At 36.1% G+C, this 26,948-nt stretch overlaps 2 protein-coding genes across 5 annotated transcripts in view; one reads left to right on the forward strand and one right to left on the reverse strand.

Moving 5' to 3' along the window:
• The window catches only part of LOC135142395 (TWiK family of potassium channels protein 7-like), a 555,364-nt gene that overhangs the window by 277,535 nt on the left and 250,881 nt on the right, over positions 1-26,948 (reverse strand). The gene's annotated exons all lie outside the window — the stretch shown is intronic.
• LOC135142049 (uncharacterized) lies at positions 10,241-11,688 on the forward strand. Of its 4 annotated transcripts, none has more exons than XM_064073700.1 (6): positions 10,241-10,488; positions 10,565-10,957; positions 11,017-11,063; positions 11,130-11,216; positions 11,253-11,339; positions 11,418-11,688. In XM_064073700.1, exons 4-6 carry the CDS (start codon positions 11,138-11,140, stop codon positions 11,615-11,617), a joined length of 366 nt encoding a protein of 121 aa, XP_063929770.1. In that variant the 5' UTR covers positions 10,241-10,488; positions 10,565-10,957; positions 11,017-11,063; positions 11,130-11,137; the 3' UTR covers positions 11,618-11,688. The 4 variants fall into 4 exon arrangements, 3 of the variants coding, with proteins under 3 accessions (XP_063929770.1, XP_063929771.1, XP_063929772.1); XM_064073701.1 differs by having other exon boundaries at positions 11,130-11,195; XM_064073702.1 differs by having other exon boundaries at positions 11,148-11,216.

Genomic DNA, 26,948 nt, shown 5'->3' on the forward strand with positions numbered 1-26,948 from the left:
TTTCAATCCGTATGTCTTCTCTGAAATGATAGCTTAATGCGGCGTCTAAATCTACGTCGCAGAAACGTCTTAACAAAATTATTTTAACTATCGATAATTTCACTCCAATGTAAAAACGCTTATTAGAAATGCCATTATGCAATTGGATAAAAAGGAATGTAACTTTTTATGCGCCACCAAAACTTGCCCTTTTTATTCATAAATCTAATCATCTTCGAAACAAGTTTCCATGGTAATTTTTAAAAGAAACGTGCTATGCATTTGTTTCAAGTGAGTTTAGCCATTACAAAATCTTGTAATGACGTTCGTAACATGTTCTCAAAGACATGTATATCAATTTGGATAGATGCAGTGTAATACTAATAATAACACTACTGTACTCCTAAATTTTCGGAAAAATGGAGTGAGCGGTTCTTGAATCTTGACTTAAACAGTAAAATAACGACACAATTTAGTAAAAGCATTTATAAGTGCTCGTAATTTAAGACAAATAGCGATAATGCTTGTGGAAAATATACGCGTGAGAGTGATAAACTACTCCAAACGACATTTTCTACGAATTGCGACAGTCGGATCATAATGCGATGGTCCAGATTTTTTTATTGCAAGCTGAAGAACAAATTTTGGAACACATCGAAGAAGAGTCCAACATCAGCACTCGCCGACTTGCAGCTGAAGTTGGAGTTTCACACCACATTAAAAAATTGTAAGCTTCGGATCCCGCTGATGTTCCACGTCGTGTGCTTTACTGCGAATGGTTGTCACAGCAATGTGGTGAACGCCCTAACTTTTTAAATTACCGATGAAGCAGGATTCACTCCCAATGCTGTTTTCAACAGGTACAACACTCACATTTGGTCCGATGAAGATCCGCACGCTCGTCAAGAAGTACGATTTTAACAACGGTTTTCCATTAATGTGACTAGAGTAACTCGAGTTTTTAAAGAATGTATTGGAAGAGCACCTATATGTTCAAATGCTTGTAGGTGAACTGAATGGTTAAATAACCATTTTCCTCTCCAGTGGGTCGGTAGAAACGGTCCAGTAGCTTGCCCTCTGTGTTCACCCGATCTCAATCTGTGTGATTTTTGTTTGTGGATTTGGATGAAACAGTTAGTTATGGAAATAACTACAGTGTCCAGAAACTATCGAAGATTTTCAACGAGTGTAAGGGGCGGCCGCTACAGTTTTTACGTACCCGTCCAAAAATGTTGCGACGTGCTGAACCTTGTATTGCCAGTCAAGGACAACATTTTCAACATTTATTGTAAAAAAAAAACTCCGTCAGAATTAAAAATCGATCACCATGAAGCATTACCAAAAATCGGTCCTTCTCAGGACCACCATTTGTTTCTACAACTAATAATCTTTCGCATTGAGCTTTGACGATGAATGAATACATGAGTGAGCGAATCATAACCAGCAAAAAGTCGGTTTTACTTTTAATTGTAACTGAAAATCTTTACATCAACCGTTTTTCAACCTAATGTTTAAAATGTAGATCAGTGGTATCGCATTGAGGGTGGTTCATGGGGTTTTGCCCCGTTCAACTTTTAATTTGTTTTTTGTATATTTCCATGTTACTACCGTATGTAATATGGTGGTTACAATTATTGCATATATTTCGAAATCACCCTGTACAAGCAACAAACAGTAATTACTACTCGCTGCAATTTCGAAGACTCGTTTAATCATTATGTTATTGATTTCAAGTTTTGTAAAGTAGAAGTCAGCGCGTGTTAATATCATCAGCATCACACTTCCTCCACGACAGAAAGAGCGGCATCAAAAGCTTCCAACATCATACCCCTCAAAACATAAAAAACACGGGCTTCCGCATCACTTAACCACGTTTCTGATGTAGATATAATTTCTGGGACATTGAGTTTTATTTATTAAAACACCAAATAGCTCTCCTTTTTTTAGATGTTAATGTGAAAAATCTTAAGATTTTGTATAACACAACATGTTCACCTGTAATTTAATTATTATTTGCGCATGTTGTGTGCTTTTACTGAGAGTGCAGATTATTACGAAGACTTCTAGTCCTTCCAAATATTAACGACTGACACGACAGTAGTTAAAAAGAAAAATTCATACAACATCTGTCATCAGCTTTTGGCTCCACGGTTTCTTGAAGCATTTTCTTATTAAGAAACATAAAAATAATATCCTGCTTCCACTTTTATGGCATAAAACGATGCTTTGCCAAGGAAATAAATCTCATTATTGCATACCCAATTAAATTATACAAATTTCATCCGGCCTGAGTATTTTACTTCCCATCATCTGGAACGTCATTTAATAACCGTGGAATGTCTATTACATAAAGTTACAATGTACTGATACACAGACACCGCTGCTAGGAGTATTCATTGTCAGAATTTAATAACAACTGCACTAACTTATATTAAGCACGATTTAGACTTCGACGTCACGTAGCTCTGGAATATTTAATGCGATTTTCCGAATATCTGGTTTTAAAGAGGGTGGTTTTTAGGTGGGGTTGAAGGTGGAATTTTTATTAGCACGAATTAGGGAACCACAAAAATGTTGAAAATTTTAATTCTTTTGATGAAAGCAAAGTCCCTAGAACAAAAGGACGCACTTCGTCTTTGCTAAAATATTAATAAATATGGTGGTGTTTTACGTTATGTTTTATGTTTCTAATATGAATTTGTATGCTTTGTGGTATAAAATCAGGTTTTAATACAGGCCCATATTTTCGGAAAATGGTTGGTAATAAATGAATATTTTGTAAATTTTAATTATCTTAAGGCAAATTAAAAAAAATGGATTCTAGGTAAACCGACATGGTTAAAAAAAGAAACAAAAAACTTCTTGTTGCTTTCTATGAGAATATTAATTAATCAATTTATATTAGATACTAGCTGACCCCGTGAACTTCGTTTCACCTAAAATTTAATTTTGAATCTGCAAAACCGAATGCTTTGAAATCTTGCAGATGTTTTAAACATATGATAAGCATAATAAACTTTTATTTAAAATATATTTACTTATCCCCTCCAAAAAATTGATGACGTCAGCCCAAAATTTTGCCAAATGAATCCTATCTAAAATGTCCAAAATAGAATGAGACTATACTATACTTGTGATTTATCATTCCATTCATATTTTTTTGTTTTGCTTATAGGGAGTGTCTCAAAAAAAATATTCACTGAGTCAATTTATTTTATTGATGGAATCAAGAATTGCAAAACTGAATTTTGAAATATTGCAGACGTTTTGAAGTTACTGTTTATCAAGCCCAAAAACTTGATGACGTCATCTCAAGATTTTGCCGAATAAATCCTATTTAAAATGTACAAAATATCATCAGTATATTTTCGTAATTTATCACTGCATTCATATTTTTTAGATTTGCTTTTACAGTGACTCAAAAAATGTATGAATCAGTCAATTTATTTTAGAGAATAACTCAAGAGTTGCAGAAATGAATACTTTGAGATCTTGCAGATGTTCTAAAGTTATTGTAAGCATGGTAAATTGTTAAGAATATTTATTTATTCCCCCCAAAAAATTTATGAAACGGTTCACTCGATTTTCGCAGATAATTTTAGGAATACCGAAAATACAGTTATTTTTAGTATTACGCTGCACCAATCCAAGGTGGTATACGTGTTGATCGTAAATGTTGATTAGGTCATCACAAAATTGTGTGAAGAAAAAACTCAACTCGAAAATGATGAATATGTTTCATTATACTTTTGGTGCGAAGGAAGTTCTGTCGAAACAACGTTCGATAAAATTTTTGACAATGGTTGATATAAATAAAACTTAGTAGATGCTCATACTCGAAATACGAAGTATCTACTCGAATATCAAATCAAAATATTTCAAGTTTTTCTAGATCATGCTAATACTTCAGTAGGTAACAGTTGATGCTCAAGTAGTATCTCGATACAACAAAAACGGAAAACAGTGACAGTGTTCAACCATCAAGGCAAAAATCGAGTCACCAAAATATCAGTTAGTATGGGGTAGACACCTTAAGTTGGGAATCTCTATGGCCAGTGTTAGAAAGAACGCACTGCACAATTTATGCATAAATAAAAGCTAATTATCTTACGACTTCAGTTTTAATTTATCGGATTCCGTGATTCCTTCACTCGACAATGTTTAAATTTTGGGAAAATTTTCGAAACGATTGAAGTCGGTTGATCAAAGCTATACATTTGCAAGATATAAATTAATAAATTTTAAACATAATCAATATCACTTATAATGTTTAAATATGATAAGCTTAAATATATATGATAATTAGGGATGTACCGACTAGTGGCCGACCGGTCGGATAAGCCGACTATTCGGCCATTTTTCATCGTCGGCTACAGTCGGCGACTAGTCGGCTAAACAGCCGACCGGTCGGCTTTTTTTATTAGAATTAAAATAGTATATAAAACAATTAAACCAGGTTTACAGAACCTCAATTGAATATTTAATTGCGATTTAATTTTTAACCCCGCCTTAAAGTACCATGTGACCGACTCTACGCCAATCAGACGTCGCTAATGGCCTTGTTAAATGCGCGATCAACTTAATCGCAGTTAAAATATTGTATAAACTGGCCCTAAATTGTGTTATTCTTTATTTTTGTACTGAGTTACTAAAAAAAATTAAATGTTAAAATTATCGAAACAAATTTAATACATTTTTTGGAAAACAAAGGAACTTTAGTTATTCCTGTTATTAAAATTGTATGAACAACAGTTCCCACAAAATCAGGTGTTCAACCTGAGCGCATTCATAATAATTGTATAAATGTAAATACTTCCGATCTTTCGGCTACCTGCCCTACGCTCCTACATACTTTCTCTTTTCCCTTCTAGAATTTTCTAAACTCCTTCTTTACCTACTTCCACCTCTTCGAAACCGAGCTTACCTGTGTACCATTTTAAACACCCTTCCTTCTTCTCCCTGGCACTCTCGAACAGTAAAGAACGAAATAAAATCTGAAAACCGTACCGTCGCTTTTAAATCACCAACAATACCCACAAAATAAAACAAATTTTTAAGGTAGTCAGAGAAATAGAAAAAAAAAACATACTGTCTGTCGCATTTATAAACCGGTTTTAGCAAAGCCGAACAGTCGGCCGACTAGTCGGCTTTTACTGGCCGAACAATCGGCTAGTCGGCTAGTCGGCCAGACCTACAGTCGGTACATCTCTAATGATAATTAAACCGAAACTCGTTGTCCTAGAAGCCCGAAATTATTAAAAACAAATCAATTTGTTTAAACATTATTAAAGTATCCCCGAAAATGTGCATTTTTCCGGCCAAAATATGAAAAATAATTTTTGCAATCTCATCGTGACGTACGATGACGTCACTGTCACCTGAGCTACCTGTAAAGTATGTTGTGTTAGTGTTGTGAACACGAACGAAAATGGATATTTTTCCGAAAAGGACCGAAAACAGGGTAAGTACGATTTCGGTTTTAATTTATTGGGTTCGGTGATTCGTTTACTCGACAATGTTTAAATTGTGGGAATATTTTTGAAACGATTGAAACTGGTTGATCAAAGCTATACATTTTCACGATATAAATGAATAAATTTTAAACATAATTAATATCATTTATAATGTTTAAATATGATGAGCATCAATATACGATATTTAAACCGAAACTCGTTTTCCTACAAACCCGAATTTATTCAAAAGAAATCAATTTGTTTAAACAGTGTTAAATTATCCCCGAAAATGTGCATTTTCTTGGCCAAAATATGAAAAATAAATTTTGCAGTGTCATGGTGACGTACGATGACGTCAATGTCACGTGAGCCACCTGTGTAAAGGTCACGTTTTGCGGTTCTTTGTGTTCAGTATTAATTTCTGTTTGATGGCGGCAAGATCGTCGCTTCATTTTGGCGTAAAAGTGGAGCGTTTAAGCGAATTATTCTACTTTATTAATAATAAATATTACGGAAAATATGTTGTGTTAGTGCTGTGAACGCGAACGAAAATGGATATTTTTCCGAAAAGGACCGAAAACGAGGTAAGTACGACTTCAGTTTTAATTTATCGGATTCCGTGATTCGTTTGGTCGACAATGTTTACATTTTGGATAAATTTTCGAAACGATTGAAGTTGGTGGGTCAAAGCTATACATTTTCGCGATATAATTAAATAAAATTTAAACATAATTAATAGAATTCATAATGTTCAAATATGATAACTATCAATATATGATAATTAAACCGAAATCCATCTTCCTAACAACACGAGGTTAGCAAAAACAAATTAGTTTGTTTAAACATTGTTAAATTAACACCGAAAATGTACAATTTCTGATCTAAAATATGAAAAATAATTTTTGCAATCTCATCGTGACGTACGATGACGTCACTGTCACGTGAGCTACCTGATAGAGGTCAATTTTTCCATCCTCTGTGTTTAGTTTTGATTCCGGTCTGGTAGCAGCAACACTAGAGCTCCGTTTTAGCTTAAAAGTAGCACGTGTTCGCGAATTTCTAATTTATTGTTAATAAATACTAGCGAAAATATTTTGTGTTATGTGCTGTGAACACGAAGGAAAGTGGAGATTTTTCAAAAAATGCCCGATTTTTTTTGAAATATGTTGTTAATAACATGCATTCAGAACTGATAAAGTACGGCTTTGGAATATGTAAAGTGCAGCGTTCATAATTCACAAAATACCGTATGCATCATTTTTAAACTACGGCGTCCAAATTGACAAAATACGGTGTCCTTCACCCATGCTATCAAACCCTAGTCCTCTCTTTTAATGGCAAGACGCACTCCAGACCTCCTCGTATTGTTTGGTTCTTGCTGGGCAACAGCAACGAGCGAGCACAGTCATCGCTCTTTGGCGGCAAACGTGGAGAAATTTGTATATTGTAACTTTTGTAATTGAAGCATTTTGTACTGTATATTGTATGTGTTACTAACTTATCTTGGGTCTTGCCATTTCAGCTCCAGTGGTGCAAATGCTTTGTTTTCACGGTGCATTTGCTTGGGTTTTAATTTTGCAACAGTGCATTCTTTGGTTCCGGGACTGAATTCTCCATGTCGTCAGACGCTCTGGCCTGGGGGGGTCTGTTGGCCCTTAGACGTTGGGTCATCATCCTAAACGGATGAGGTTCATCATCCTAAACGGATGAGGTCAGTCGGCCCTGCATCTATGCGGCTGCGTTCTCCCTTGGGCGTGTGAGCGCTGCGACCTATAGATTTCGTTTCGAGTTCCATCGGTGTGCTTGCTTGGGTATTAATTTTGCAACAGTGCATTCTTTGGTTCCGGGTTTGAATTCTCCATGTCGTCAGACGCTTTGGCCTGGGAGGGTTCTTTTGGCCCTTAGACGCTGGGTTGCATCGTTCTTTGAGAATGAGGTAAGACGACCTTGGATTTATGCGGCTGCGTTCTCCCTTGGGCGTGTGAGCGCTGCGACCAATAGATTTCGTCCCTAGTTCCATCGGTGTGCTTGCTTGGGTTTTCATTTTGCAACATTCTCAATTTTTGGTGCAATTTCTTCCGGTGGTGTATTGGGTACTAACTTTGCATTTGTATTGTATCTGAATTGTATCTGTATCTGTAGTGTATTCTGTATTGTAGCTAGATTGTAGGTACCTGTATTGTATTTCCGTTGTATTGTACTGTATAACGTTCTATCCCTCATTAACAATTCCTAGCCCTCTCCTTTCCTAGCGAGATCTGCTCCAGACCTTCCCGTGGTTCTTGCTGAGCATCAACTATCGAGGACAGAAAATTCAAATTCAAAACCAGCAAAGTTTCACAAAAATCATGAAAATCGCTCGTTGGTGGCCAACGTGGAGCAAAAGAGACTTTTGTAACTCAACTAACTTTGTTAACTCTATATTCTTAAGGAAAAAAAATATATTACATTTAATTTATTATTTATAAGGACAAATAGTCATTTGCCACGCCGATGCTCATTTTTAGATTAAAAGCTCACAAAACGCGTAAATGTTCAATTTGTGTGCGGGGAGATACAATGTTTCCAAGTAGGTACTCAGTACATAGAGTAGATGCTCAGGTATATAAGAGTAATAATGAAATAGGTACTTCGTACATCGAATATGAGTATCTGCTCAGTTTTATTCATACCACCCAATGTCTTGCTTCAATGTTTGATTATGTTGATTATGAGCACAACGCTAATCAACTTCCGTATCCGAATTACCCATGAAATAAATCATTGTGATTTGCACCTGAGGTAGTTCGTCGCACATTTGATTGACTTCGTGGACCTATGTCAGCTTGTCGTCTTCTCGGCATTGTAATGAACTTCATAAAACGACACAGAATTATTTTCACAGTCGATCAAATCTGTAAATTTTGTCTTGAGAATTTTAAAATATTGAAAACTTTAAATTAAATCCTCGAATAACGGTAAAGTTTGAGGTTTTGTCGAAACCAACAAAGTGAATATACGTAAATAGAATGGCAGATCAAAATTAATAAGAAACTTTCGCAATGTGTAACTAAATTCACTTTAACGAACACCTTTCTTAAAATAAACGACGTTTTTTGTTACGAAAAAACAAAGAACGATTTGAAGAAGGTAAATCAATAACTCAAAAGCGAGCGTTTGAGGCTATCCGAAACGAAATCAAAGGTACTCAGGGTAGGAAGGAGAAAACTGAAGCTACTTGACCTTGACATCTTAGGCAAACAGACAACGACTAAAGAATACATAAAGTTGGAGGTGGTCTATTCAGTTCTGCTAAGTAAGATATGTTAACCCTGTGTGACATAGTGCTATTAAATACAATAAATACTGCCACGTATTAACCAAAACATAGGGAAGAATAGTGTTGAGAGTCACATTGGCGTGCAGAACCGTATGAACGAAGGCATTGCTGGTTCTAGCTGAATCTCCACCGATTGAGTTCAAGATCAACGAACCGTCAGATTATTATTTCACGCAGGCGATTGGTGACGCCGTGTTTAGTAGTTACCAGTTACAGGAAACATTGGTCAGGTGATCAGACATATCCTGCTTCAGAAGGAAAAGGGCGACTGCATTTAACACGTCAAGTCAGACAAAAACGTTTTCCCTATCAGCTGGAAATACGCGAAACTAATTCTAGTCGGAAAACGTAAGAGTTCGCCAAATAAGCAAATCAAATACCGAGCGATATGTCTGATATACTATTGCAAAAATCTATGAAGACCTCATCTCGGGTAAATGGAACATTCTGACACAGATAGACGTTCGGAATGCTTTCAAGACTTGCTTCTTAGTCTGTCATTGTCAAAAAAAAACAGAAAAAAGTTATTTATTCAACTTGATCGAGTCGCATCTTACGACCCGAATTGTCCTATTGCTGGTTAATTGCATTAGGCAAGTTGGGGGTGGTGTTCCACAAGGATCGGTGTTAGGATCGACCTTGTAAAACGTCCTCTATGATAATGTAAAGGCCATGGACACTCCAGAAGGTGTCGAGCTGATCTGTTACGCCGATGACTTAGCCGTGTCTCTCACGGCGAAAGATTCAGCAGAATTGCTGATGAAAGTGGACTGAGTGCTACACTCGATACAACTGAGGCTGAAATAAAACGAGCTAGAACCGGCTACAGAAACACCAAAAGCAAAATCGAGAACATCCAATTTAGATTTGGAGACACTACGATAGCCAGTAGTAAAAATATCATTTGGCTACACATGAGACTGGATCTCTCGCTGAAGTTTGGAAAACACGTAGAAGTCGCATGCAAAAAAATTCGTCCTGCCTAAAATCAGGGGACCCGGATCCGAGAAAAGGAGTGTGCTGGTCATGGCCAGCCAGTCTATTATCTTCTATGAATGTCCGATCTGGGAAAGGGCCATGCAGAAATAAAAATGAGGTTAAGCCGATACACCATATTATGGCGCTTAGAACGTACAGCGCGTATTGTACTACATCCACGGATGCTCTGCTGGTGTTGGCAAGACTCATACCCTTACATTTCGAATCTGCAGGAAAGAGAGTCCTGTTTGAGTCGAAAGGAGCGGATGGCATGGCGGTTACCTCAGAAAGAAAGGAAACTTCGTTTGACGGGTACGAAGATAAAATGCGCGAAAAAACATAGAACAATGGCAAAAGGAGTGGAGCAGTAGTCAAAAGGATAACAGCACCAGAAGGAAAACTGATCAAAGATACAAAGCCTTGGCTAGAACGAAAATGGGGCCAAGTGAGGCACTATGGCCCGGTTTTACAAATGTCCGGTTCAACACGAGTTCAACTGAACTTGAGTTCAACTGAACTTGAGTTCAACTGAACTGAGGTTCAATTCATGCGTCCGTTTTACAAACACCGCTATCGTCCGGTTCAGCTGAACCACAAATTTCCTTAGGTTGGTAGCGCGCACCCGAGAATCTGACAGTTGAGACCACGTTGGGAGCACGTTGGAAGTGTGTTGTTGTTGTCATCTATGTCATCATGTCACATTATTATAAATTATTTGTGACAAATTCTGCAAAGTAATTAGTTTTCTGCGTTACTGGGGTACGTATATGTGTATATGTAATATTTGCTCGTTAATAAGTAGATGATTATGATGGTTTTTAACATTTCGTTTCAGATGAGTAATACACGTGCTCCGAATTTTACAAAATCCGAAGAAAACTTGCTCCTATCTTTAGTAAGCAAGTATAGAAATATTCTGGAGTGTAAATTGTCCAACACTGATGCAAATCAAAAAAAAAAAATCAGTGTTGAAAGAAAATTGAAGTAGAGTTCAATTCTTTATCTGGCCAGACCTTCCGGGATCACAAAGTTTTGAACAAAAAGTACGACAACATTAAGAAGAGGACAACGAAAAAATTTGCTGACGAGAAAGCCTATGTCGGTGGTACTGGGAGAGGGTCACAACAAAGTATTGAGGCCACCGATGTTGATGTGGCTGTAAAAGAAATTCTCGGGGCCAAACCAATGGGGCATAGCAGCGAATTTGATGGCGATTCCGAAACAACCTGTAATAAGTATTTTTATGAATAATATGTATTGTAAAATTAAAATGTTGATGCTTTTCAGCATTCCAAAGTAACAGCGGTATAATCTGTCTGATGACGAAAATGATGGTAAATACTTTTTATCCTTACATACACTTTATTCAGAAAGTTTTTACTATTTTTTCTTTATTTCAGATTGTTTTATGCCAAAAGATCAAACCGGAGCAATTTCGAGAGAAGTGCCTGTTATGGATAAAATAAGTTGTCCCAATAAAGAAAGTGGTAAACATTAATAATCAAATATGGTTATTTTTGTAGAAAATGGTCAAACTGGGAATTGGGCTAAATACTCCCCCAAAATCTTGAAGCAAAAAAAATTTTCAGCACTCACGCCATATCGTAGAGGTATTATATGTATATATATTTATATTAAAAAATGTTTGACACTTGTCTTAAAACTGTATTAATGTATTGTTTGTATAGGTAAAGGAAACCAGACAAGTGATAATTTAGAGCAATGTGCCGCTGCCAAAGAACTTGTCGAACTAAGTCGAAAGGAATACATCCAAAAGGAGCAAGAGTTTAAATTAAAAGCCATGAAAGAGAAACATGAACTAGAAATGCAAATTATGAGAGACAAAGCTGCACTTGAATTAGAAGTAATAAAGCAGAACACCAAATGAAGATTGAAATATTAATTGCCCAAAAATTTAATATTTTAAATAATAAAACTTAAATAAATAATTACATTACATTTTATTATTTACTGCAACTAAAAACGAAATCAAAAAAAGCAAATGAGTAAAATATTCTCTGATGAACTGGTTCCGTACAAAATTGTTCTGATTATAATTGCCACTATATTCTCCAATGTTTTCAATTAGAACATCGTTCACAAAATTCACTGCTGCTTCTTCTTCTGCGTCCACTGGCGGTTCTTCTTCATTTAAAATAATTGCAATGTTGTGTAAAACTGCTGTTGCCACAACCACTGCCTCTAATTTTACACATTTTTACGCATTTCACTTTTCAAAGTGATTTTCTCTCAACTAAAAAACTTTTGGTCGTCGCATACGTGCCGGTTCTAATATGTTTATCATTTCTAAAACGTCTTCATCGTCAGTTAATACTCCTAATAAATTTTCCATCTTCAATTATAATGCTGTCACACCACCAAAACGATAAAGCACAGACATTTGAGGTTATGGACAGTTGAGCGAAGCTTAAACCACCCTGACATCAGCGCTCAGCTGAGCCTTCGTTTGAGCGCGGTTTAACATTGAACCATGTATTGTAAAACGGACAACTGCAGTTGAACCAAGGCTTATCTTTGAACCTCGCTTAAGCTTGCATTGTAAAACCGGGCCTATGTGTTGATGCCCAACAGGACATGGCACGTACATGAGTTACCTTAACGAAATAAAAAAAAAGGAGAAACGGATAAGTGTATGTTATGCAACGACCACACGATGATAAAATTAGCAATTAATCCGGAACGACAACCGACAACATTATTGCAGTAACGCTGGCCTGAGAAAAGCAGTGGAATACAATCGAAAAATATATGAGGTAGGTGATGAAAAGCACCTAAGACTAATAGTAAGACTGGGACACCCTGTGTTATATGCGAAATGGGTCTAGGGTGCTCCAGGGTGAAAAGAAGGGGTTTTAGTGAGGGTGTATCGAGTGTCACAGTCCCCCGATTGATAGAACATGAACGGGTAAAATAAATACATATACCTAATGAAAAAAAGGTCATATCAAATCCGGTTAGGTAAGGTCAGGTTAGCTCAGGTCAGGTGAGGCCAGGTAAGGTCAGGTTAGCTCAGGTCAGGTGAGGCCAGGTCAAGTTAGATCAGGTCAGGTCATGATGCGAACATGCCGGAGATTACCAGGAAGAAATCAAACTGACTTAAACCACAACAGAATTTGAGGTATTCGTGGTGTGAGGAAGTAGCCAGCCTGAGGAGACAAACAATAAAAGCGAGGAGGTAGAAAACGAAAATTTTCAAAAAAACAGCACGTTTTAACAAATGAAGAGGCGGTACGCTCCTATCGAGACCGTAGAAGAAGGCTAGGCAAATCTATAAAGAAAGCTAAAGAAGCCGCATGGAAAAATCTCATCCAGGAAGTAGACGAAAATGTCTGTGGTAAGGGTTATAAAGCATGCACAGGAAAGTTCGGAAAAGACAAAGCTTTCCTGAACGAAGAGGAAACCGAAAAGCAAATGAAAAGTTTTTTCCTAAAAACAACGAAATTACCCAGACGCAAATAAAACTGTACGAAGAACCCATCCTATTTACTAGGGAAAAACTACAAGAGGCCATCAAAAAAAGAGAAACATAAATAACCACCGAGTATGGACGGTGTTACAGCGGAGATAATAAAATCTGTAACCGGGGGAAATAAAGGGTGAGCATGAGTTTTACAGGTTAATCAAAGACATGACAAATATTTCCATGGTCAACTCTAATCTGAAAACTTTTTGATCTTACTTGCTGCTCGAAGCATATAACATGCTGTGGAAAAGAAGGTGTTACCTGAAAAAATTGAAAGCAAGTAAACTGGTGTCGACTGAAAAATCTAAAAAAAAGACGAAGACGTCAGGGAGTCTAGGCCGATCTGCCTAATAAACGTATTGGGGAAGATCTACGAAAGGCTCATTAAAGGAAGGCTATAGGCCGAGATCGAGAAAAAAGAAAACCTTCATGAAAGAGAGTATTAGAGCAAAATGATCCGCAGTGGACCCCATTAGAGAGGTTATGGTACATGTGGAGAAAGTAAATGGGACCAAATATAAAAACAGCGGAGTAAGCCTCCTCATCATGATAAATATCAAGAACACGTTTAATACAACCAACTGAGCGAAAATCATCAAGCAAGTAAACGGGAAAAGAGTGGAAGGTCACATTGTGAACATCCTTCAAAAATACCTGGGTCACGTTGTGTACATTATTCAAGAATACTAGGCAGATTCAAACTATCCGTCCTTGGACCGATTCTATGGACCATTTGTACGATCAACTTTTGTGGATAAAGATGTCCGGTGGAGTAATTCAGGTGGCTTTTGCCGACGACCTAGCGCTGCTGGTAAATGCAAAAGATCTAAACACACAAGTATAAGGCGACTGAAGCGATCAAAACGATGAGATCGAAATTATAGCATATATGTGCCTTACTCTAAATGCCGATAAATTGAATCTGTCCTGCTATCCGGAAGACGAAAATTGTCAAATGTCGAGATGAAAGTTGAAGATTTGGCGATAAGATCGGCTAGGTCGGTAAAATACCTCGGACTCATGAAACACGTTAATAACATTACTGCAAAAGTTGAAAAGATGGCACGGCGGTTAGTAAGCCCATGCTAAACGAGGGAGGCCCAAGAGAGGAGAATAGACGGTTGTAGGCCCATGTGGACAAAGATTTGGAGCATAAAGAAATACAAAAATAAGCTCGAACTTGTAAATCGGAGGCTTGCAGTTGGGTGAATAGGGCCTACAGAACGGTCAGATTGCGCATAAGGTCATACTAAAAAACTGGCAGAGGAGATGGGACACACAGGTATGCTGGACTAAGCGACTAATTCCAGACATGATAAAATGGGTAAACCGCAGACATGGTAAGTTGGATCATAATTTCACGCAGGTCGTAATAGGGCACGGTGTGTTCAATGCGTTCCGAAAAAAAATTGGGAAGTCCCTGAGCGAAGAATGCTGGTACTGGGGGGAGACAAGTGACACAGCCGAACATACGGTCTTTATATGCGACGGGTGGATCCAAGAGAGGCGGGAACTGGAAATAGAATTAGGAGACAAGTTCCATACGGTTAATCTGATAGCCAATATGTTGGCGGATGAAAAAAGTGGAACTCGGTGACAAACTTTGTAAATCGGGTGAACAGTAAGAGGAAAAGTGAGCTTCCGATACAAATGGACGATAGAGTATTGGAAAAAGGTGAAACCGATCAATTAATGTGGTCACTTTGTACACCGAAGTGATATTGCAAAATGGTACCGGTGTGCATTAGGGATCCGGAGGGGTTTTAGTGCGGTATACCTACCCCAGATGGGAGGGAGTTCCACACTACCCTCGCCGATGAAATCTTGTGGAAATCTATAACGGGTCGACTTTGGACCTTACCCTGTGAATCTACTATGCAGTGGTGACGATTGAATTTCAACAAGAACTGATGGATAACTCTGGCCATTGTGAAATTTAATATGAGTAAAAGCAGGTTATAGCTGACATGGCAAAAAACAGAGGAGGTGATTCTGAAAAGGTAAGTGGAACATGACTTTGGCAGCTTATTAATTGAATGGGGTGGTAGTGACACCAACGAGATGTGCTAAATACTTGGGCATCTGAACAGGTAACAGCGAACTTGTAAGAAAAATAGTAGCAAAACCAACATAGTGATTTCGGCACCTAGTACAGTGCCACCAAAATACGGAACCATGCTAAAAAGCCCTAAAGAAAGCTAGCGTTTTGCTTGCGTTTATAGAACAGTTTTTTCAAAAACAGTGCAGGTTACTATAGGAATACCACCAAGAGGACATATGATGGAGGAGAAACCAGAAGTCTACAAGATAAGAGAAATGGAAGGATCAGAGTCCAGGCCAAGAGAGAATCGTAAAAAATTGCAAGCGACTACTGCACAGTGGACCAAGAACCTGAGCGTTACAGCTTTCCTGAAACGTACCCGTAGGAAAGTGAACTATCCACTTGCACAGTTCTTTACGGGTCACACTACCACGAGATTGAAGATAGAGCCCAACATGCTGACGTGGTGCCCAGATGGCAAAAATAATGGCCTGGTCGCTAGGCTACTCAAAATGGGGGAGGGGTGGCTGGATAAGCAGGTATCCCCTCCACAAAAAGAAAAAACCGGTCATGTCGATTCAGGTCAGATCTGGTCAGGTAGATGAATGATATCCAATGGGCGTTAGATCTGCAAAGATAAAATAGAGGCGGTGATCTTGACGAAAAAACGGAATCGACGAAAACTGTATTTCAAGTTGGGTTTCCGGAAGATTATTCCCACAAAAGCTGTAAGATACTTGGGATCACCATCGGCGAGAATTTTTCCTTCGCGCGTCATATATATACAAAACGGATGTGGGTTAATTTGGCATCGGTCAACAGAAATGTGCCAAATGTAGGAGGACTGAGAAGTCAGAAACGAAGACTGTTGTTGAAGTTGTCCAATACAGATCGTGTAAAGAGAACCAGTATGGAGGGTTGGGATTGGAACCCAGAAGAACTGGTAAAACTGGAAAGCGTACCACGGAAAGTCCTCTTACGCGTAACGATTGCTTAGAACAGTGATTTTCAATCTGTGGGTCGCGACCCCCAGGGGGGTCGCGAAGCCTTACTTGGGGGGTCGCGGACCGAAAGGGAGATAAAGGTACAGAACAACGTTTGTAGGTTTTCCACTCACCACTGCAATAAAATGACAATCAAAATCAGTGAGAAGGCTGTGCCTGTTTATTTTTCAATATTTTTTCAAAACGTGGTTCTATGTTTGCAACGCAAACAATCAAATCGTTATCTAATTGGAGTCTATTTCTTTTCTTATTTTTAATGTTTACCATTGTAAAGAATGTTAGCTACGATGTGGCAAATGGTACTAACAATTTCAACGCTTCATTTTGTAGCTCTGGATATTCCTCTTTCTCTTAATCCAGAAGACGTCAATTGTTTCTAAATGGAATTCCATTTGCAGCATTTCGTTAGCAGCCAGATGAATAAGATTTGCTTTCATATTTGTTGTCAGATCAGCCAATTTCAGTAACATATCCAAAAAAGGACTTATTATTAATCTTTGCCCATTCAGAGGCCTCTTCTGGAGAGTAACTTAATAGTTTCTCTTCCAGATTATGCAATAATAATGATAATAAAAGATATGGGGGGGGGGTCGCCACAATTGTTTTTAATCGTTAGGGGGTCGCGTGCTCAAAAAGTTTGAAAAACACTGGCTTAGAGAATGGTATCAGCGGCTGCCATTTAAGTGATAGCAAAAATGTCTCCAATTGGCCTTTTGGTGTGGGAGAGCGAGAAGGTAGGATGGCTAAGGACATCACATCACCATCGAGAGATGGCAGGAGCAGTGGGAAAAGACAACATACAAAACCTAGAGGACATATAGATTGATCCCAAGAGTGACTGGCAGGTACGCTAGACAGAATAGGAAAAGGACTACTTCCTGACTCAGTTTCTAACATAACGTGGGTGTTTTGGAAAGTATCTTAAGAGAATTCAGAAAAGTGGCAGCGATGCATGTCAGCAGTGTGGGGAACAAGATAGTCCTGAGTACCCTGTTTTAAAATCCCGTACACATAGAAAGTAGAGAAGGGAATTGCCAAGAACACAAAAGACATTGTGGCGGTCATTTTTTCCTTGAAAGAGAGGCAGAGGACAGAATAAAATGACGAGCTACCTTCTCGAAGTGATGGTTACGCGGTTTCGAGAAAGCTGGACAATATCTGGTCGCAGCTTAACGAAGCATCAGGGGTCCATCCAGGATTTCTCTTCCACTGAAAAAGAGGTCAGATCAAGTTAACTCAATTTAGACAAGTCAATGCGGGTCATGTCAAGTCAGATCAGGTTAAGTTAGGTTGGGTCCCACACAGAGATGTACCGAAATTTATTGAGCCCTTTAATAAAAAAGAACTGCAGGTGAAGGCAGTAAGAAAATGAACTTTCCCGAATAACTGAAAAATGGGACGACTGATTCTTCTGAGAAGGCCCTCTAGACAAGGAAAGAAGCTAGGGATTTTAAACTTGTATGTCTGCTGGATAGTTTGTGGAAGCCTGTGCATCATTTAATTTGTAACAGATTTGGAACGGAGTTGCAACAAGATTCTCTGTAAAAAATCAGGTTAGGTCAGGTCAGGTCAAGTCAGGTCAGAAAAATAACAGGAAAAGGAAGCAAAAATAAAAAAATAGCAAAGAAAAAAACAAAGAGAGGAATATAAATTGTTGAATACATATTTTAAGGAGAAAAGGACATGAAGGAACAAGTTTTTGAATAAAAAAAAGTGCTGACTCCATTTGCTCAAGTTTCAAACCTATGAACTCCAATTGAGATCATTTGGGATAAAAGTTTGTTGTTTGAAGAATTGAAGATGTTCCAATTACTCTTTTGTAATTACCAAACACAATTAAATTACGCTGACATGAAATATTGCTGTACTCCAATAAATTAAGTTACAACAGCCGCAACTTTAACTGAGCATTTTTCTTTAGGTAGAAAAAAATTATTGTATTTCTTTATTCAAGACGATTGGGAGCTCCGTGTAAGAACAATGAAGGCTATTTTAGTTAAATCACGAATAAGATTAGGAAAGAAAATTCAGACCACCAAAATGTTTGGTAACAAATTACAATTTAGCGTCTTAAATATCTTAAAACTTCAGATTATTAAGAATTTAACAACTTTTAAAAGTAAAAAGTAAAAAGTGGTGCAGTGACCACCCAGTTAAAACGAGCTATTAAACCTAAACGCAAGTACGAAAATGATCATTGCGTTGAAGTGTTCAAGACATGTAAGTTTATTCAAAATCCTTAGAGTCTTGGAATTAAGTTCAGAACGAGTAATTTAACTATGAAACTAGTTAGCAAATTTCCTAACGACTAGTTCGTTAGAAAACTTTTAATTATTAAACTTCATTTGCACATTTCAGCTCAGTATATTTGAAACTGTGTTTATATGCAATGAGAATGACAAGTTTCATCGGAGGAATAAAGGATTTTATCAGACTCCATTACGAATTCTTCACGGCAAAATGCAAACTCCTGCTGAAATGGGAAATTAAAAAAAGCCACAAACCTGATTTACTCGGCTGTATTTAACTCCACAAACTCAAACAACTTCTTAATTATTATTTTTAATTTCCTCCAGGCCTATGCCAGTGTCGTTACTTCGCCACATTGCACACTTTGATTCACGACTTTTCCGCTTTTTTAGTGCTTTTGTTTTAAAAAGCGCCAAATAAAAAAATACCCCGACAAATAAAAACCTGTTCATTCGTTCATGAAAACGCTTTGAAACAACCGAAAAAATGTACATATATGAAAGTATAACGTCAGACATCTAGAAGTAGCAGTCTAGACGACACCTCGCCTTTAGTGTTTCATGGAAACAATGTCGTCGACTTTCACTCACATTTCATAAACATTGAACGCGAAATCTCTATTGTCCAAGAGATTTTCTTTCCAAAGACTTGGTGTGTGTTTCAGTGAAAAAAGAATAAAGCAAATCCGGTTTCAAACCCAAACTATCAAAAAATGTTCCACTAACGAGACAATTATTCGTATAAACGTTGCAAAAGCGTAATCTTATCAAAACGTTGTTTCTGTGCGTGAAATTTAAATCGCCGAACGTCACGCAAAAAAAAGAGAAAAATCCGCCGAAATAATAAAAAAATCACGTACGGCCAACATACGCAAAGTCTGTTTGCTGAAGGGGATTGGAGTTAGGGTTTGTCACGACGGAGAAAAAAGTAAAATACGAAACGTTACTAATTTCCATAAAGTGGAAGCGCGTAAGGGATGATTTTTTTGTCAACCAAAAAGAGCTTGATGTTTTATGTAATCTCAGGTTTGCCTACTGATGGATTGTGTTACACAATAATATTAAATGTGTTCATTAAATTTAAAAAGAGTTTTTGTGGTTATTTTCTTATGGCTGGAGCTTTGACGGCAAACGCAATTTCGTACTTTTTTAAAGTTTAATAAAAACATGATCGCCGTCGTTATGATTTTGCGTTATTACATGCTGTGGTTTTTATGATGAGTCGATTTTATATTCCTTATATGACTTCATGAAATTTTAATATATTATGGAATGATCGAAGTTTCTTTACTTTATGAATGCGCGTTAGAAGATCCGCTGATATGAAATATGGAGACCTGTTTTTGTGGAATGTCATTAAATTTTGGCTTCTACTTAACTATTTACTTTTTTTTTATATCAACAACCGCAGTAGGCAAAAAATGATATAGATAGAAAAGACAACGCATAGCAAGAATATGAAATGTTGATAAAAAAGACATTTATTCTACCCACCAAGAATTTGTTGGCGGTATTTCAAATGATTACTAAGTACAACAAATAAATGTAAAAGTTGTCAAATAGTCTGCATGTACACTTGTGATTTATTAATCTATCCCTACTTCGAACTCTAAACATCTACACATGTAGAGGACAAAGATTAAAATTAATTTAATCAAAAGCGTAAACTGTTTATAACGATGTTTAAAAATTTAATAAAAGACTTAATTTTATTGATCTAATAAAAAATGATTTTCTAATTTTTACGATATTTCAGAAATACAGTAACAGTATTTTTAATTTTCATGGAAAAAAATCAGAATAACGCTTTACAGTTTATTTAAGAAACTGGATTTGTCTGATTGTGTTTTAGAGACGAGTCTAATTAATTTCAGATCTTTTTTTTATGTCGTCGGGCTTTCTCCTGTTTCATTTTCAAAAGAATTTGAAAAAAGCTCCGGGATCTTTACTTTTCTGTTTTTCAAAGAGTTTGAAAGAGCTTTAGAAGCCCCTAGAGTATTTTTTTAGAATGTGAAATTATCCTGATGACGCTGGTATCTTATTTTTGAAAGAATTTGAAAAATTTTCGGAAATCCCCAGTGTTTTGTTTTTCCAAGAATTTGAAAGTGTCTTGGACCCCTAGTGTTTTTTTACTTCCCGAGCGTAAGCCATCGGAGGAATGGCCACTTTTATATTTTATCGACGTTCCATGACCCCTATAATACGAAAAAAGTAGTCTCCCGTTTCCATCTGTCTGTCTGTCTGTTTGTTTGTTAGACTGTCTGTATCCATTTTTATTAGACACGTAATCTCGAAAACTGCTGGATCAATTGTTTTTAAATTTTGTGTATATATTACAAATATGTAGATGGTTAAATGGTACCCAAAATTTGGATAATCATCCCTACCAAGAATTTGATGATGTCATGTCAATGAATTCTATTTTAGAATGATTTGAATGTTACACAAAATTATACTCGTATACTTGTAAACATTTGCAAGGTATAATAAGGTTATTTTACCAACACCGGACTGAAGTTCCCGCGGCGCAGTGGCTAAGTCGAAACAAGGAGACGTGGGACGAAGCCGTGCGCCATGCGGTTCTGGGTAGTGGGTAGTGGTTTGGTCAAATTAAGAACGTGTCACCCTATTTTCTCGAAAATGTTAAAAACACGTTTTTACAGTAATCATGATAAAATAAGAATTATAATATTCATAACATTTTATTCGATTGTGGTTTAATTAACACTTTTAGTCCTGTGTTTTGAGAAGACAAACTTATTAAAATTCAACTCAAAACTAATTTCTACGTGACATTCTTTCGATGTATAAACATAAATAAACACTTGAGCTTCATATTGCTATTACCTAGGGCTGTAGAACATTTTATCGTGTTAGTTATGTATTCTACATTGTCCGTACGGCGCAAAGGCTGCGGGGGTGATATTTATGCCGCTGGTTTTTACTTTACAGTGTTTATCACACAACGAAAATCGTAAAATCAAATTTTATAATTTTTCAAAGAAGCAGGATTTGTTAAACTTGTACTTTAGAAGCTAGGGAAGTTCTATCGAAATACACTTCGACGAAATTTTCATAATACAAATTCACACATTTGACATTATTTATATAAATTTTTTTATTTCCAAAGAATAATAATTATCATATTCAAAACATTTTGTCTCATTGTGGCTTAATTAATAATAATTTTAGTCCTCTGTTTTGAGGAAACAACTCATTCAAATTAAACAAATTTCTACGTGACATTCTTTCGCTGTATAAACATAAACAATGAAAATTCAGTATGTATACTGATAATAACACACTCTTTTCAGTTGGTTATTTGCTTTAAATATATTTCATATTGCGCGACGCAAATGGTTTGAGGTGTCATTTACATCACTGGTTTTTAATATAAGTATAAAGGTTATCAAAACACTTTTTTTATAATTAAATGTGTTTTCTCAATCTCAAAGAATTTTGATGTTATTTTTGAAAGAATTTGAAAAACTCTCAGAAATCCCCTGTGTTTGTTTTTCAAATAGTGAAAGAAACTTATGCGTCTATGGTGTTTTTTTAACAATCTTCTATACCGCTGATTATTTGTTTTTTTTTTAAGAAGTGAAAAAAAAATTAAAGGCACTAATGTGTTTTTTTTTAATGTGAAAGACTCACAGGGAATTCTTGTACTTCGTTTTTGGAAAAGTATGGACACATCTTAAGAGTTCTCCCATGTGTACTTGTTTAAAGAATGTGGAAGAATTTTTTTTATTTTTGGTTTATCTTTTAAAGAATTTGATAGTTTCTGCAATCCCCGGTGTTGAGTTTTTCAAAGAATTTAGAAGAATCTTCGGTACCCAGATGTTTTATTCTTAAAAGAAGTTAAAAAACTCTCAAGGATCTCTAATGTGTTTTTGAATGTGATAGAATCTCAAGGCCCCTGATGCTTTATTTTTGAAAAAAATTGCAAAAATCTGAAAGACCCCCCATGTGTGAAAGAATCATAAGGAAATCTTCTGCTTCGTTTCTGAAAATGTCTAGAAAAATGTTAGAGGTCCTGATGCATTGTTTTAAAGAAACTCAAAGAATAAGCAAGTCCTACGGTTTTATTTTTGTAAGAATTTGAAAAAATTTCAGTATTACCTTATTTTTTGTTTTTCAAAAGAAAAGTGAAAGATTTTTAGGGGTGTGTCGTATTTTTTAAAATCTGAAACAAACTCTTGTACCACTGATGTATTGTTTATAAAAGAAGTGAAAAAAATTGGTCTAAAGAGTTTAGACAGTACTTCCCTCGCTGTCGGAAACTTGACTGCATGCCAATTGTGTTTTTTTTTCCTCATTACATTTTTGTAGTGGGACGTCATCAACATTTTTGCAAGGACACGTATATCAGTTGGGATAGATGTAGTGTAATACTAAGAATAAGATTATTGTATTCCCAAATTTTCGGGAAAATGAATTGGGTCGTTTTGAATATTGATTTGTAATAATCAATAAAATAACGAAACAATTTACTCACGTATACGGCGCCGGCGTGTACTAGGAGAGGCAACTCAAAATCGTTTATGTAAAAGCATTCTTAATTTAAGACGACAAACGTAACATAGCGTACGTGAGAGTCAAACAGAGAAACTGTAGACAAAACCGATGGTCGTCTAGAGATTTTTATTGCTTCGACTTCCGCTTATTATATAAAACATTGGGTTTTATTTTAACTTTTGACGGTGGAATTCACAATTGGTTGATTATAAACATGTCTATACTACATTCGCGGAACCTAGTCGGCGCACAAAACAAATGCACGTCTGTAATGTTAAAGTAAATATAAATAAGCGTGCTACCCTTATGTCTCAACCGAGTTTTTACTTTACAAAATTTTGTGTCTACCAAATTGGGCTGGTCCAATGTAATACTAATAATAAGTGTTGCCTTTAATTTAATCAATAAAATAAATTGACTTCATTAATTTTTTTGAGCCACCTTTTAAGCAAATCTAAAAAATATGAATGGAATGATAAATCACAAGTACAAACTCATCATATTTTTTGCATTTTAGATAGGATTTATTCAGCAAAATTTAGGGGTGACGTCATCAATTTTTTTAGGGGGGATGAACAAAAGTTTACAATGCTTATGATAACTTTAAAATATCTCCAAGATTTCAAACCATTCGGTTTTGTAATTCCTGATTAAATCGATAAAATAAATTCACGCATTCATTAATTTTTTTGAGTCATCCTGTATATGCAAATCCAAAAATATGAATGGAATGATAAATCACAAGTACAGACTCATCATATTTTCTACATTTTAGATAGGATTTATTCAGCAAAATTTTGGGGTGACGTCATCAATTTTTTAGGGGGATGAACAAATACATTTTGATAAAAAATTTACCATGCTTATGATAACTTTAAAACATCTCCAAAATTTCACAGCATTCGGTTCTGTAATTCCTGATTAAATCAATAAAATAAATTGACGCATTCATTATTTTTTTTCAGTCACCCTGTATATGCAAATCGAAAAAATTTGAATGGAATGATAAATCACAAAAAGAGACTCACCATATTTTGTACATTTTAGATAGGATTTATTCAGCAAAATTTTGTGGTGACGTCATAAGTTTTTTAGGGGGGGACGACCAAATACATTTTGATAAAAAATTTACCATGCTTATGATAATTTTAAAACATCTTCAAGATTTCAAAGCATTCGGTTCTGTAGTTCCTGAGTAAATCAATAAAATTAATTTTGCGCATTCATTAATTTTTTTTGGGTCACCCTGTATATGCGAATCCAAAAAATATGAATGGAGTGATATATCAAAACTACAGACGCATCATATTTTGTACATTTTAGATAGGATTTATTCGGCAAACTTTTGAGCTGACGTCATCAAATTTTTGGAGGGGATAACCAAGTATATTTTGACTAAAGATTTATGATGCTCTTTAGAGCCTTAAAACATCTGCAACATTTCAAAACATTCGGGTTAGCAGATTCAAAATTAAATTGGAAAATGTTGTTTTATAATTTTGATTTTTTTTCCAAAAACCTGGACGTTTCGGGTAAAAACTCAATTCGGAGTCGTAAACGACATGTGTAGGACTATGTTATTTTATACAATTTTAAGACCCATTTACTATGTATAATTTTGAAGTGACGTCATCGCATTAGTGGTGGGGATGATTAGACAAATTTTGGTTAGCGTTTTGCCATCTACATGATATTCCTAATATAATTACAAAACTTCGTAACAATCGGTCCAGTACTTTCGGAGATTATTATCTGTCTAATAAAAATCCGGGACGGCAGACAGACGGACAGACGGACAGACAGATGGACAGACAGACGGAAGCACCCCTAATGTGTATTTTAATGTAAAAGAATCTTGGCCCTCCTGATGTTTTGATTTTCAAAATGTATGAAAGAGTCACATAGTTTTCTTAATGTAAAAAATATTGCTTTGTTTATGAAAAAGTATCGAAAAATCTTAGGGGTCTTAGTGAATTTCTTTGAAGAAGCTTGGGAACCCGGGATTTTGTTTTTGAAAGAATTTGAAAAAAATCTCAGGGATCCCTGCTGTTTTGTTTTTAAGAAGTTTGAGAGGATATTACGTTGGTGTCTTTTTTTATGTAAAGGAATCTTCGCTACCCCTGATATTTTGTTTTTCAAAGAATGTGAAAAAATCTTATGGGCCCCAAATGTTTCTTTAACGTGAAATATTCACCAAGACTTCTGTTTTCTGTTTTTGAAAAAGAATAGAAAATATTTAACTGTTATTAGAGTCTTTTTTCAAAAATATTATTTTGTTTGTGTTTTTAATGTAAAACAATCCATGGGACCCCTTGTATTCTGTTATTTAAAGACAATGAAAAAGTTAAGTGGCGGTCACTTTTTGTCTTTTTTAAAGAAAGTGAAAGATTTGATTTTTCAAAGAATTTAAGTTATTTTGTTCTTGAAACAGTTTCAAATAATCTTGGTCGTTCTTAGTTTAAATAAATGCTCAAAAGCAAATTCTAAAATTTATCTAAGACGCTGAATTTGTGTTAATGCCTTTGATGCAAAGTCATGGAAATTCTGTCTAACCAACGTCCGCCCAATTTTTTATCTACGTAATAACTTCTAGCGTCAAGAATTTAAAGCATACATCTTTCAAGTTAGTTATTCTGACTTTTATGCAGACATTTGTTTCTACAAACCTCATTTCAAAATCAAAAGTACAAACTGTTACACGATTTCATTGTGACCTTAATTTCTAAGATTTCTCAAAGGCACTCCAATTCATTTAATACAAGTAATATTTTGCCGGAATTAATCACCCGAATTCGTTATTAAAGTGGAGATAAATATTAAAGTCTCAGTTTTATCTTTCAACTTTGCTCCGATTCGAGCGCCGTCAATTGTGTTTAATTCTCTTTTAAAGATTTATATTCGCCCCTCTAAAACACCAATATCTATCAACTAATTTTCCAACGAGCTGTAGAAAGAACGAGAAAAATACTACTCCTATATTCCGATGGTCTCGCAGGCATTTTTAAAAAACTATTAAATGCTCCCTGAAGGTGTGCCCAAAACTTAACTTTTTCAAGATCACTTTTGGGAGATATCCTTCCCGAATTATGTTTCGTTTATATAGGTTGCTAACGTATACCGATTCAATGAGATTACAATCGATGTTTACAGCACACTTTATGTTTATTTAATAGTTTTATGGAAGCCGGTAAGTAAATATCAACTGCTGGACCCCAACTTTGCTACCATAACCTTAAAATCCTGAGCTCCTTCAAAGTTGAGCGCAATCGTCGATCCGCCGTATCCCGCGACACTTTATTTATTACAACACTTAAGAAACTCCCATCTGTCCAATTTTTTCTCTCCACTCATAACTTTTACCCTTCAGCAAAAACGCCCCAAATCCCTATATTAAAACAATTAATCATTCAGTCAAGATGCAAAGTTATTTTCGACAAATAGCGGTCGACTCAATTTCCACACAGCCATTCGCCATTCAGTTGTCATCCGTCTGTAACAGATGTCGCCATCATCATAAACCCGTTAAGCACCCATCTGTCGTCCCATCATCCGTAAGAAATTAGCTTGAATTTTCAAGATACGTAAAATAACGGAGCCGTTCGAAATTTATTCACATCACCATGAAGACGCACAAAGTGTACAAATCCTATCACATACCAGCCTATACAAAGCGGCGGCGAGATAAAAATTATGCGCATATTTGCCACAGAGAGGCGGTTTTTGTTCGATTAAAAAAGCGGCTCTTGTATACACAGGCGCCGATTTGCCGATCGGTTTCGGTTTGTTGTACAAGGGAGATTTGTTTGAAATGCACGGTCGGTTTTGTACGTGCAACTAGTTTGCTGGGGAAAATGTATGTTTTGTAGGTTAAAGTTTGTTGTATGCGACATGGAGGAAAATTGGATAAATGCACAAGTGTACCA

The sequence above is a fragment of the Zophobas morio genome, unplaced genomic scaffold (genome assembly GCF_036711695.1).
Source record: "Zophobas morio isolate AGI-343-1 ecotype UQ-CSIRO unplaced genomic scaffold, CSIRO_AGI_Zmor_V1 ptg000046l, whole genome shotgun sequence".
Classification (NCBI taxonomy): domain Eukaryota; kingdom Metazoa; phylum Arthropoda; class Insecta; order Coleoptera; family Tenebrionidae; genus Zophobas; species Zophobas morio.

Excerpts from the sequence above, each read along its gene's own strand:
- LOC135142049 (XM_064073700.1), top strand. The coding sequence starts at position 11,138 with ATGCCAAAAGATCAAACCGGAGCAATTTCGAGAGAAGTGCCTGTTATG. Across the intron at positions 11,217-11,252 it reads TTGTCCCAATAAAGAAAGTG|AAAATGGTCAAACTGGGAAT; the intron begins GTAAACATTAAT and ends TTATTTTTGTAG. Across the intron at positions 11,340-11,417 it reads ACTCACGCCATATCGTAGAG|GTAAAGGAAACCAGACAAGT; the intron begins GTATTATATGTA and ends TTGTTTGTATAG.